The 14,248-nt window shown below is 43.8% G+C and overlaps 1 protein-coding gene across 1 annotated transcript in view; it reads left to right on the top strand.

The window, feature by feature from the left end:
* The window catches only part of LOC308671032 (gamma-aminobutyric acid receptor subunit alpha-4-like), a gene marked incomplete at both ends in the record, with an annotated part of 91,679 nt that overhangs the window by 60,138 nt on the left and 17,293 nt on the right, over nucleotides 1-14,248 (top strand). The window contains one exon of the mRNA XM_081332969.1: nucleotides 3,769-4,028. Coding sequence (XP_081189095.1) covers nucleotides 3,769-4,028 — 260 coding nt within the window. The remainder of the gene's footprint in view (nucleotides 1-3,768; nucleotides 4,029-14,248) is intronic.

Genomic DNA, 14,248 nt, shown 5'->3' with positions numbered 1-14,248 from the left:
TATATTAGAAGCCCTTTGTTTTTTCCTTAACCTGTAGGCTAACCACTTACCTGGTTTATTGGCATTGCAAAAAGTATTATGCCTAGCAAACCGTAGATTAGTTGCCACCTGATCAGCCATCAACTTATCAAATTGTCCTCTTAGCAGGTTAATGACCTCCTTAATCTTCACATCCGATGGGTTCAAAATTAGGGCCTTTTCTTTTTCCCTAATTTCATTCTCCAGTTCTTTCCTTCTAACTTCCAAATTACGTCTGTATTTATTGTTCATGTATATCAACACCCCTCTCATGTAGGCTTTGCTAGCATCCCAAACCATATCCATAGAGGTATCCTTATTCATATTAATTTCAAAAAAAATCCTTCATCTGCTTTTTACATTCTTCCACATTTCTCTGGTTTCTAAACAAATTCTCATTTACACGCCAGGAGCGCCTATCTCTATTGTCCTTGTTGATCTCTAACCAAACTGGACTATGGTCAGATATAGTTCTTGCACAAATCTTTACCTTCTTAACCCTAGAAAAAAAGTCATTAGTCAGTAATATAAAGTCAATCCTAGAAAAAGATTGATGTCTATCAGAAAAAAAAGTATAATCCTTTTCATGTAGATGTGTATCTCGCCAAATATCTCGCAATTCCAGATCATCCTTCATTTCAAAAAAAGATTTAGGCAATCTAGCATGACTCGGGGCACGCTTAAAAAAACCAGCTTTGTCCAGCTGTACATCTAGGACACCATTCCAATCTCCCATAAAAATAAAAGATTTATAATCCATCTGGGTAGTCTTTGTATGTAGTAAATTAAAAAAATCAGCTTGTTGTTGATTAGGAGCATACAGTCCAACTAAAAGCATTTTTTTGCCTTCTAACAGCAAATCTATCATAACATATCTTCCTTGCTTATCTGCTTCGATTAGTTCCGCTGTCAAAGTATTCTTAACATAGATAACCACTCCATTTTTCTTATTCATTGCAGAAGAAATAAATTGCGTGCCCAGCCTTGAGTTCAACAAATACTTTTGGTCCATAACCCTAATATGCGTTTCTTGCAAACAAATAACATCAGTCTTAAATTGTTTTAAATATTGAAAAACTTTCTTTCTCTTCTGTGGTGAATTTAATCCATTAACATTCCAGGTTAGAAACTTAGTCGCCATTCTTGGCGTCCCGAAGCTTCTGGAGCACGTCTGCCAGGACCCCTGTAACTTCCTTAGGCCGCGCCCCTCCCACAGCTTCACTGTACGTACGCTTTGGAGGTTCCATAACTTTCTGCTGATCTTGCTCTTGCTCTTGTCTCACTCGTCTTAAGGCGGCACGCGTCATCCTCTGCTCTCCAGCCGCTGCCGATGAAACTGTAATTTGATCCCCTCCAGCACCATTCTCCTCTGTCTGTATTCCTTCAGCATCTTGTGGCTTTCCCTCGCCGTATCCCTTTACAGCTTCCAGACGTGGTAGGGGGATTGCTTTTAAAACTTTACTGTAAAAATCACATGCCTGAGTCACTGTAACCAGACGATGTCTTTTACCTTCGTGCATCACCACCATGCCGACTGGAATCTCCCATCTGAACCTGATATCACATTTCTTAAGTTCCTGTGCAAGAAAGGCAAAATCTTTCCTTCTTCTTAAAATCTTTGGAGGAATCTCTTTTAAGACCAGAACTTCTTGCTCAGCAACCACAAACTTAGTATCATAAGCAACTTGAATAACTTCATCCCTAATTGCTCTCTTTGTAAAATAAACCACCACATCTCTAGGTAGCTTCCTCTGCCTTGCAATCCATGAGTTCACACGAAAGATTTTATCTATACTTCCCTCAATTTCAAATGCTGACTGGCCCAGTACCACTTCCAAAGCCTCGGAGACCAGCTGCTTTAAATCTTCTTTAGGATTCTCTTTTAAGCCCCTGATTCTGATAGCAAACTCCATCTGATGGTACTGAACAAGGCTCAAGTCTCCATCCATCTTATCCCTTATATTTTCATTCTCTAATACCTTTACTTCTAATATAGAGTTCTTTTGACTAAGATCCTCCACTTTTTCACCCAAACGTTGCACACATACAGCCACACTTTCAATTGTAGACAAAATGTGTGCCCTCATTGCTCTAAACTTTTCTTCAATCTTCTCCTCCAGTTTCTCCTCCAGCTTTTCCATCTTTTCATCCATCATATCTGACATTAATTGTGAATGCTTTTCAAAGGCATCCTGTAAATCCTTAAGCGTCAATGCCGGAGCAGGTGCAGGAGGAAGCAAAGCTTGCAACGAGGTCTGTTGCACCGGGGAAGCCCCCGCACTCCAGAGAGTTTTGGAAGTTTTAGTCGCCATCTTCCCCCACTTTCACTTGTTGCGCACTTTCACTTTAAAACTATAAAATCCATTGAGCTAGAGAGTAGAGATAAAAGTCCACTTCACCTTGACCTCCTGTACCGCTCTGCCTGCACCTTGATACTCAAGAGTCTTTCCTTCTGGCAGGGGTGGTTGCTAACGCTTGGCTCTGCTCCAAAAATCACGGAGCAGAGACGCTGCGCAGCACGGAGCTAACCCAGGCTTCGGGGGGGCTCAATCCTTCAGCCGCCCAAACTTTAAGCTCAGGCGGCCCCGGAGAGCTCAACCCCTACCTGGGGCCTCACCCCCTCCTCTTCTCCCGAGTAGGGGGCTTCCGATCCACCTAAACAGCTGTTCGGCGCTGTTTTCGATGAATCAACAAAGCTGCGGAGCGGACAGCCCAGAGATGGCTGTCTTCAGCGTTGCATCGCCACCGGAAGTCCTGCTGCTGTATTATTATATCTAACTAATCCCCATACACATTCTTCCTCCCCCCAGCATCATCTAATTCTAACTCTAAAAGTAACACACAGGTTATAAAGAAAATGGCAGCATCTTCATATATTGTCAAAGTAAGAACATCCAATGTTAGCAGCATTGACACTGAGGTTGTATTTACCTACTTTTAAGAACTGCTAAGGAGCAGATGATTTTTACTACATCCTGATATGTAAAATCATAGGACTCATAGAGGGTGTACTGTAGATTCTATTAAAATCACTGGTATTTTTCCCTGGGAACTGTAAAAGTATTACTATATAACCTGAGACACCAGTATTTTATTGTCTTCACCCAATTATAATGGGGAATTAATTGGCTTTGATGCTTTTTAAATAAAACCTTCGGATGTAGGTTTGCTTCTTTAATAAAAAAGTTAGTGAAGTCTCCTTTAAGTTGGGCTCATTTGTTGATGACTTCATGAACAAATCCATCTGTTTTCTTTCGAGCAGTACAGAAGTGCCTTCTATAAGAATTTTTTTTAACTTCTTAAACTTTCCAGTATATCCTACAGTCCTGGGAAACCATGGGAGATTCCCAGCCACGTAGCTCTGACCCTACTTAGCTTTTCCAAGATCAGCCAAGATCAAGTTTGTATTGCTATTTGCCCTGTTCAAAGGCATCAAAGCATTTGACTCTCTTCATGGAAGATAACATTCAGAATAACAGAATTGGAAGGGACCTTGGAGATCTTCTAGTCCAACACTCTGTGCAAGCAGGAGACCTTATGCCATTCTGGACAATGGCTGTTCAATCTCTTCTTAAAAATCTCCAGTGATGGAGCACGCACAACTGCATAGTTCATGTTAGTTCACAACATGAACCAACACACTTTGTATTCAGTTTTTCCTCACAATTGAGGGTAAGTTACGCTTTGGTTTTTTTTTTCTTATTCCATAAAGATACCAATTACATTTATTATATTTCTTTTCTTTCCAAGGAATAACCACTGTGCTGACCATGACAACTCTGAGCATCAGTGCCAGGCATTCCTTGCCTAAAGTTTCCTATGCCACAGCCATGGATTGGTTCATAGCTGTATGCTTTGCCTTTGTATTCTCTGCATTGATTGAATTTGCGGCTGTCAACTATTTTACAAACATTCAGATAGAAAAAGCCAAAAGGAAGGGGGTGAAATCTATTCCTGAATGTTCAGCAGCCCCTCTACAGAAGGAAATTTGTACAGAGGAGACATCCACGGTAATACCCATTGCTAGCAAAATGACCCCTAATAGCATGCTGAAAGATGTTTGGAGAGATGTGTGGCTCTATCTTAGGTGGACTTTTGAAACATCAGGGTTTTGAGGGTCTGAGAGCTGCAGAGTAGTAGGACCTTATAGAGCCTGGTGAAGTCTTCTATGCCTATTTGAGGCTTTTAAGACAATTGTCATCTGTTCCCTGGTTAAAGATGGGAGAAAGTTGTGATGTCAGTATCCAGCAGTCATGGTGAGAGGCATTCTGGGTAATCCCAGAAAGAACATTGTGCCCTTGGACTTGTAGGCTGCTGACTCCAGCTTTATCCTCTCTCGTGTCCTGATATTTTATTTGTATTTCTAAGAATGGCAAACTTCTTGATGATTCTGGATAATATATAGAAATTGAAATCAAAGGTGCAAACAACAAACAAAAAAGATAACGATTACAGTGGGAAAAATATTCACTAAAAACCCCTGTAAAACTCCCTGTAGACATCCCAATCTAGTCTGAGCCCTGGAGAAAGACTGAGCTGTTCAAGGCTCATGTATATGGAACCAGAGTTAGGGTCATTTGAATCTTGGGGTGCTGGGAAGATAAGAAAATACTGCCATTGAATGACATTGCTTAATGGTTGGGAGCCAGATCTCTGTACTATCCTACAGAATGGGCAATAACAGCATGAGACAAGATGGTTGCACAAATAATTAGAGCATGTGCTATTTGCCATATATAACCAGCATCTTCAATTGTGCACAGAAGCTTCCTAATAATCTGTGCAGCTTTGGTAACAGAGGTGTACTCTGATAGCCCCATAACTCTCATGCTACAGGTAGATTTTCAGTTTATGCATCAGTTTTATCTGGGAGGGACAAAATCATTCAGAACTAAAGATGGAGAGACCTGGACCCAGTTGTGACATCTTGCTATTACTCTTTTAGTTGCAATAGTTGGTGTTTGGGTAGATGCTAGCCCTCCCCAACAAACGATGTCAGTGCAATCTACAATAGTCTGCAACAGAAATGGGTCTGTAAGGTGGTTAACTCAGACTTCTGATAACATCTATGGGTTCCTTTCCTGGCTATTTGGGAGAGAAGAGAAGAGCTTTTCAGGAAGAGAAAAAGAACAAGAGAGAGAAAGTAGTGTCAGAAAAAAAGGAGGTTAAATCTACTTTTAGTTCTGACCCTTCCTGTTGCTTGCTTTAGCCTCAGACTCCAGTCACATTGGCTTGTAATCCTGTGGTGGAATGTAGTACAGACTTGCAAGAGGGAGAGGGTCTTTCCCAAGGAGCAAAGAGACAGCTCAATAGTGAAAATTTGGTATGCAGGAGAGAGCCAGTGTGGACACTCCCCTAACTTTTCACAGGGTGTATCTAATATTTATGCAGATTTGTGCTTTAGTCTGGCAAGTTTCTTGTCTATAGGTGGGCAACAATTAAAAAAAAACTACTCAGAAGTAATTCGTGTCCTTCTCAGTTTCTTGCACCTGAAAAATCCTCAGAGATTAATACAAAGGAAAGATTGAGATTGAGATTTATTAAATTTATATGCCGCACTTCTCCCCAAGGACTCAGGGCGGCTCATAACAATAAAAAATTAAAAAACATAAAATACAAAATTTAAAAAAGAATTAAACAATGGATGTAATAAATAAATGACAATTTAACCCAATAAAAGTCTAATTTGAAACCATAGTCAGTCCAGGCCCGCTTGTTGGAACATCCATGTCTTCAGGTCATGGCAGAAGGACTGAAGGTCAGGGGCCATCCGCAGCTCTAGAGGCAATTCATTCTAGAGGGTCAGTGTGCCCACAGAGAAGGCTGTCCCCCTGGGGGTTGCCAGCCGGCATTGTCTAGCCGACGGAACCCTGAGCAGGCCGACTCTGTGGGAGCGAACCGGGCGAAGGAAGGTTGACAATGGCAGCAGGTGGTCTCGCAAGTACCCCAGGCCTAAGCCATGTAGGGCTTTAAAGGTAATTACCAGCACCTTGAATTGCACCCAGAGGGCAACCGGAAGCCAATGCAGCTCGCACAGGAGTGGTGTAATATGGGAGTATCGAGATCCTCCCATAAGCACCTGCGCGGCCACATTTTGCACCAGCTGAAGCCTCCGGGTGCACTTCAAGGGCAGCGTCATGTAGAAAGCATTACAGTAATCCAGGCGAGAAGTGACAAGGCCGTGGGCGATCGTGCATAGGGCATCTCGGTCCAAAAAGGGGTGCAACTGGCACACCAGGCGAACCTGTGCAAATGCCCCCCTGGTCACAGCGGTTAAATGGTCTTCCAAGTTAAGCCGTGAATCCAGGAGGACACCCAAGTTGCGGGCCCTTTCTGAGGGGGGTAGTACCTCCCCCCCATCAAAAGAGATGGAACATGTTGGACAATACGATATGCTGGTATCCACAGCCACTCGGTCCTGGAGGGGTTCAGCCTGAGTCTGTTCCTTCCCATCCAGACCCGCACCACCTCCAGGCACTGGGACATCACAATCAAGGGCATCACTGGGTTGGCTCGGGATGGAGATGAACAACTGGGTATCATCTGCATATTGTTGATACCTCACCCCAAAGCCATGGATGATCTCACCCAGTGGCTTCATATAGATGTTAAACAGGAAGGGGGAGAGAACCGACCCCTGAGGTACCCTGCAAGAAAGGGGCCTCGGGGTAGATCTCTGCCCCCCTGCCAATACGAACTGTGAATGGCCCAAGAGGTAGGAGGAGAACCACCATAAAACAGTGCCTCCCACTCCCAACCCCTTGAGCCATCACAGCAGGATATTATGGTCGATGGTATCAAAAGCCACTGAGAGGTCAAGTAGGACCAGGACAGAGGAGCAACCCCTGTCCCGGGCCCTCCAGAGATCATCTACCAGTGCGACCAATGCCGTTTCCGTGCTGTAACCGGGCCTGAAACCAGACTGGTATGGGTCCAGATAGTCCGCTTCATCCAGGAATTGCGGGAGCTGATGCGCCACAACACTCTCAACAACCTTTGCTACAAAGCAAAGGTTAGAGACAGGATGATAATTATTCAGCGAGGCTGGGTCCAGGGCAGGCTTCTTGAGAAGGGGCCTCACCAGCGCCTCTTTTAAGTCAGAGGGGAAGACACCCTCTATCAATGAAGCATTGACAACTGCCTGGAGCCAGCCCCCTGTCACCTCCCCGGTGGCCAAAACCAGCCAGGAGGGACATAGGTCCAATAAACAAGTTGTAGCGCTCAGTCCACGCATAATCCTGTCCACATCATCCAAAGAGACAGGGTCAAACTCACCCCAAATGGTATAACCAAGACCTGCCCTCTCCACTCTGCCAGATTCCACCCAGTTGGAGTCCAAGCCAGTCTGGATCTGAGCGATTTTGTCCTGCAGATACTGTACAAATTCCTCAGCCCTACCCTGCAAGGGGTCATCCCTCGGTCGCTGGTTAAGCAGTGAGCGGGTCACTCTAAACAGGGCGGCTGGGTGGTTATCTGCAGACGTAATGAGAGCGGAAAAGTAAACATGCTTTGCCACTTCCATCACCACTACGTAAGACTTAAGATAAGTTCTTAGTTGTGTTCGGTCAGATTCGGATCCGCTGGACCTCCAACAGCTCTCCCTGACAAAGAAAAGGAACTCTTTCCTTATGGTACCAGAATGTGAGCTACTGCTGAGTTGTTCCTCTTGTTTGCTTTAGTTTTTCTGCTATTTGTTAACCAGTTGCACTTTGTTTGGCAAACCTCTATCAAAGCAACACAACTGGTGCTTCAGAAGTCAGAGCTTCCAAGGTAATGGTGGGACAACTGCCTTCAGCCTCCCAACTACTCCTGTTTATCTCTCACTTTCTATGCCTTGCTTCCTAAAACTATAAATATTGTCTCTTCCAATTTAATCCCCTACATATGGCTTGTGTAAGGCAGCAGAAATATGCTTACCTAATGTTGTACCAAGTCTTGATGTCCAGTGGATTGTTTGGCAGGCACAGTATTTATAATTTAATCTACTTCTCAGACACCTTTCAAAGCCATTTTCCCAGGGTGAATTTCAAAAGAAAACAAAAGCATGCTATATTTATTCAATGGGAAGACAGCTGGTTTTAGGACAGCTTTCTCAAGAAGATTGTAGACAGCAAAAAAGAAAAAAAAGGAAAGGAAAAAAAGGGGGGGCTTCTTCATTAAAATATTCTCAGCAAATTTAAGACAAGTGTTTCAATTTAAAGATTAGGGTTTTTTAGTATGTGTTTTTGAATCAGTATTGATGGCTAGTGGCGGCTTGGATAAGCAATTTTCTTGGCAAGATTTCAGAAGTGGTTTACCATTGTCTACTTTCTAGGGTTCAGAGAGAGTGACTGGCCCAAGGTCACCCTGTTAGAAGTCATAGTCTTCCAGTTTCTAGCCTGGTGCCTGTAACTACTACACCCAACCTATGGAACTGTCTTCATTCTGTTACATCAGCACAACCCACCAAGGAACATATGTTGTGGACCCCATCAGCCAAAGAAAGAGAGCCTTTTCTGCCATTGTCCCTGCCCTATAGAACATACTCCCCCTGGAAGTGACACAGGCCACCACTGCCTTAGTCTTCCCTAAAAGCATAAAAACATTGCTCTGCAGCCTTACTTGGGGCATGCAAAAGAGTATTGGGGTGGAGCTGCTTAGCACCCTACAAATCCCCACCCCCGTCATTTAATAAATTTTTAACATTCTTTGCCTCATTTAAATTTTATATACTGTTTTTATGCTTTGATATTTTATTGCACACTGCCCAGAGTCTTTCTGTAAGGTAGATAGGCAGTTCTTAAATATGATAAATAAATAAAATGGTAGTAAGGAGAAAATGCCTATTAAAAAAGTTTCTTGAAAACTATTTTTCATTAGTCTCCCAATGATTATAAATCAAAATAAGGGCATAAAAGCTAGGGGAAGAAAATGGGGTGCCCCCTCTCTTTGGTGTCTTAAGCATGTGTTTATTTTGCTTAATGGTTAATACAGGGCTGGATCCAAGCTGTTTTAAACTTCCACTAACTTTTGCAGTTTGGCGGGTCAAATCCCGAGTGCCGCATAACAGAGTGAGCGCCTGTTACTCGTCCCAGCTTCTGCCAACCTAGCAGTTCGAAAGCACATAAAAATGCAAGTAGAAAAATAGGGACCACTACGGTGGGAAGGGAACAGCGCTCCGTGCGCCTTTGGCGTCTAGTCATGCCGGCCACATGACCACGGAGACGTCCTCGGACAAGCGCTGGCTCTTTGGCTTTGAAACGGAGATGAGCACTGGCCCCTAGAGTCGGAAACGACTAGCACACATGTGCGGGGGAACCTTTACCTTTAACTTTTGCTTTGGGAAAAACAAACTCCTTCAATTTGAAATGCAGTTTTAATAACAAAACAATAACATACGTAGCTTGAAGGTTTCTCAAAAATACTTTCTGAATGGCACATAAGAGTTAAGTATGCTAATAAAAATCAGTGGTGTATTAATCAATCAGAATAGAGCTGGAAGAGACCTTGGAGGTCTTCTAGTCCAGCCCCCTGCTCAAGCAGGAGTCCCTATATCATTTCAGACAAGCGGTTGTCCACTCTCTTCTTTAAAACCTCCAGTGATGAAGAACCCACAACGTCTGAAGGTAAACTGAAGGTTAATTGTCCTCACTGTTAGGAAGTTTCTTCTTAATTCCAGGTTGCTTCTCTCCTTGATTAGTTTCCATCCATTGTTGTCCTACCTTCTGGTGCTTTTGAAAATAAATTGACCCCCTCATCCCCCTAGTCCTTTTTTTCTCTAGACTGGTCATTCCCAAATCCTGCAACCGTTCTTCATATGTTTTAGCCTCCAGTATTTTTTCCAGTATCTTCCCATGTATTGATGTCAGGTTGATTGGTCTGTAGTTTCCTGGTTGTTGTTGTTTTTCTTCATTTTTTGAAGATGGGAACCACATCAGCTCTTTTCCAAGATTATTGAAAGATATGGTTCTGAGATAACGTTTGCCAGCTCCCTCAGAACTCTGGGATGTAAGCCACCAGGTCCCATTGATTTATATCCATCAAGTTCAGACAGGTGTTCTCTTACCATTTTCTTGCTTATTTTAATTTTAATTTCTAGTTCATCTTTTACAGTTATGTTTTTGGTAGGTTGGCCTATAGCAGGGGTTTTCAAACTTGGCCCTTTTATGACTTGTTGACTTCAACTCCCAGAATTCCTCAGCCAGTGTGCCTGGTTAAGGAATTCTGGGAGTTGAAGTCCACAAGTCATAAAAGGGCCAAGTATAAAGACCCCTGACCCCTTTTTGCATGAAGACTGACGCAAAGTCTGAGTTAAGCAAATCTGCTTTCTCTCTACTGCATGTTACTTCCTTGCCATCTTCTCTTTTTAGTGGACTGACTGTTTTTATTATCTTTGACTTTTGTTGCAAGTCTTTGTTAATTATGAGCCTTTGCTTTTTTAACTTCATCTTTGCAGATTGGGCTATCTGCTGATATTCTGCCTTAGTTATGTGTCCCTCTTTCCATTTTTTGTATTTATTCTTTCTGTCTTTCAGTTTATCAAAGAGATCTTTGTGTAACCATTATGGTTTCTTCTTGGATTTCTTGTTTTTCCTTTTCAGTGGTATTGTGTTGGAGTGGGCTTTTATGATTGTATTTTTCAGTGTTTCCCATGCTTTTTGCATTGTTTTCCCTTTAGGATTTTTATGCATGAAATTTTGCTTAGGCTCTCTCTGAGTTTGTTAAAATCAGCTCTTTTAAAGTTTAGGACAGTGGTTGGATTATATTCTACTGCTTGTGTTTGCATTATATTGAATTCCAGTATGATGTGGTGATCCTTGCCCAAGGTTCCCACAATTTCAACTTCTTCTCTGTTACCATATCTCCCCGAAAATACGACCTAGCCATAAAATAAGACCTAGCTTATTTTTTTGGGTTTTGGCTAATGTAAGCCCTACCCCAAAAAAGTAAGCCCTACTTTAACCCCGCCCACTTCATCCCACTGTAGTTTTTTTGGCAGGCTGGATTGCCCGCCTTACCTGCTGCCGGTTGCACCATTGCAAGTTCAATTTTGCGGCTTGGTTAAATTGTTCAGTTGCTGTGGGCCGCAGTTCCCATCAGCTTCAGGAAACCTTAGGCCAGGCTCCTTGCAGCTGAAGCAATCTGGCTCATCCCGGGTCAGGTTGGCTGTCACAGGAGGCATGACCCATCCCCATCCTCTAGCTCTGCTGCACATGTGGGACAAGCCTCCTGTGACGGCCAACCTAACCCTGGGTGAGCAACATTGCTTACAGGGAGAGGCTGTGCATTGCAGGAGCATGACTGCAAAGGGCACCCCAGATCTCTGCAGCTCCTGAAGGCTCCAAGCACTGTTTTTGTGCTGCTCAGTTTCCCACCGCACCCTCACCTGCCTGATCTGGTGGGTGGGATTTCCTTATGTCTTCCCCGCCATTGCATTGGCAGCTGACGCTGCCCTCCTGAGAGGCAGCACGGCGATTGGACGGTGGCCATGCTGCAAATGGGGATAAACCATCTCCCCAAAGCACTGCCAAAACAGCAAGGCAAACCCTGTTTGCCAGATGCAGCACCAAAAACAGTGGCGTGAAAAGGGCATGCACACACCCCTGCAGGTCTTGGAGGCTCCAAGTGCAGCCCCAGGGCAGCTGTGATGGGCAGCAGCAGGAAGGGCACTGAAGTGGCAGGTGGAGCCACTGGTGGCTTGGAGAGGAAGGCTGGTGAAGCAGGCAGGAGTCCTGCCATCAGCATCCTTTCCTTTCCTTACCTGACTCCCAGTCCCACACTATTTCTCCTTCATGATCTGCTGCTGCCACATGCAAAATAAGTTTTGGGGGAAAGGTCAATCAATTCCAACTTCGCGAGATCTTTTTTTTTCACGAGAATTTGGAACTGATTGATTGACCTTTCCCCCCCCCCACAAACTTCTTTTGTTTACCTGCACGCAGAGGCTGTGGATCATGAAGGAGAAACAGTGTGGGGCTGGGAGTCAGGTAAGGAAAGGCATGGGTGCTGATGGCAGGGCACCCACCCGTTTCACCACCCTCCCTCCCCAAGCCACCAGTGCTCCACCTGCCATCTTGGTGCCCTTTCTGCCACCACCCCGGGGCTGCAGGAGCTGGCATGGCACAGGAAGGGCACGTGCGTCCCATGCATCTGCTTCACCACCCTCCCTCCCTGAGCTTATGGAACTCCATCTATCATCTTGGCACCCTTCCCACCCCTGCCCGGCACAGCTGCCCAGGGGCTTGTCTGGCACAGGAAGGGCATGCACCCACATGGCTGCCTCAGTACCATACCATGCTCTTGCCACAGTGTTGCTTATCCACAGGCCCCACCCGATCCCCACACGCACAGGCCTACCCTATCCTCACACACTGCAGCCTACCAGTACCAGCAAAAAGTAAGCCCTTCCCGAAAGTAAATCCTAGTGGTTACTTCAGAGCCCAAAAGAAAGTAAGACCGGGTCTTACTTTTAGGGAAACACGGTAGTAAGAATTAGGTCTAGTATAGCTTATCCTCTAGTTCCCTTCTCTACCTTTTGGGTGACAAAGTTGTCAGCTAGGTTGGTTAGGAATCTGTTCAATCTCCCACTTGCTGCAGACTTTGTCTCGCAGTTGATATCCCACCTACATTTAAAGTCTCCCATTACTACTGTGGTATGTTTCCCACCTACATTTGTTAATTGATTAGCAAAAGTTCATCTATTTCTTCTGCTTGGTTGGGTGGCTTGTAGTATACTCCTATAGCATAGTCATTCTTTTTTCCCCTTTTATATTGACTCATATGTATTCTAGGAGGTTTTCATCCTTGGTTTTGTGTATTTTTGTAAAGATGTAGTGATCTTTTATGTATAGTGCAACTCCACCTCCTCTTTTATTGAGTCTGTTTCATTTGAATAGTTTATATCCTTCCATCAGTACATTCCAGTCACGAGTTTCATTCCACCAAGTTTGTGTAATGGCAACTCTATCATATCTGCCTTCTTGTAGTAATACTTCAAGTTCACCCAGCTTGTTCCCTAAACTTTGAGCATTAGTATATAGGCACTTGGGTCCTATATTTCTTGTATCTCCTACTTTGTAACTGGGATTTCCATCCTTTCCATCGCTCTCTATTTCATTATGTTTTTCTTTTTTTCTTTTAGAAACCATTGATGAATACTCTTTTGTGAGTGTCTGTATATTTTCTTCCAGGGGGAGGCTATAAAAGCAATTGTTCAGTTCCAGAGGGGCTTCATTGTGGTGGGCTAGGGTAGACATTAGGGGCTTTGCTCTTGGTTGTTTTCTTCTAAGAGTGACATGTTTCCATCAGTCTTGCTCTTTAGGTACATACGTAGGCTCATTTTTTACAGAAGCTGTTTATTCCCTATTTTGTTCGATTTGGGTGCATTTGTTTTCTTCTTTATGTTAATGAATAGACCAGGGCCCACAGCTGGCATCAGGCCAGGTGCTGCAGACAGTAAACCAGGGCCCACAGCCAGCAGCAGGCCAGGTGCTGCAGAAAATGGTAGACCAAGACCTGCAACAGACAAGGTGATACGGATAGTGGTAGACCAGGGACTACAGATAGCAGCAGACCAAGTGCTATGGATGGCAGTAGACCACAACCTACAGATGGCAAAAACCAAAAAAGAGGGATTTTCAAACAACAAACTCATGGAACAGGTGACTGATACTATTGTGGTATGCAATACACGTTCCATGCATGTGCTTATGCCCAAAGATTACCCAAACTATACATGCATTAGATGTAAACTATATAAACTACTGAAGGAAAAAGTAAGGAACTTTAGAGGCAACTCTAGCCAAACTCCAATCTACAAAAGAGCTATACCCAAACTGAACCAATTAATGAACAAATAACTCCCAGAAGATTTGACCCTACTGATAAACCCTTGGAGGAAGACAAATGGAGGTATGTCACACATAGAAGGCAACACAATATTCAAAGAAAGAAGCAACATACAACTAACAAACCCCTTCTGCCCAATTGAACTCAACCAGAAACAGCCCCACTAAAACTTAGCAATCAATTTCTCCCCTTAAATGGAAACATGCAAACCCACAACCTCAAAGAAAATAGGCGGACACCTAGCAAAGAAACAACTTCAAATATCCCTAAAAAAAAGTCACTTCAAATATCCCTAAAAAGATCACATCAATAAACATACCAGACATAAACAGAAAAGCACTCCAGACTGCAGCCCCCACCCAAAGGAAGGTGAGTGCTGGTGATAGGAGATTCTATCCTCAAA

The sequence above is a fragment of the Vipera berus genome, assembly GCF_964194415.1.
Source record: "Vipera berus genome assembly, chromosome: 7".
In the NCBI taxonomy this organism is placed as follows: domain Eukaryota; kingdom Metazoa; phylum Chordata; class Lepidosauria; order Squamata; family Viperidae; genus Vipera; species Vipera berus.
Note: the sequence above shows the minus strand (reverse complement) of the source record. Positions and strands in the feature narration are given on the sequence as shown.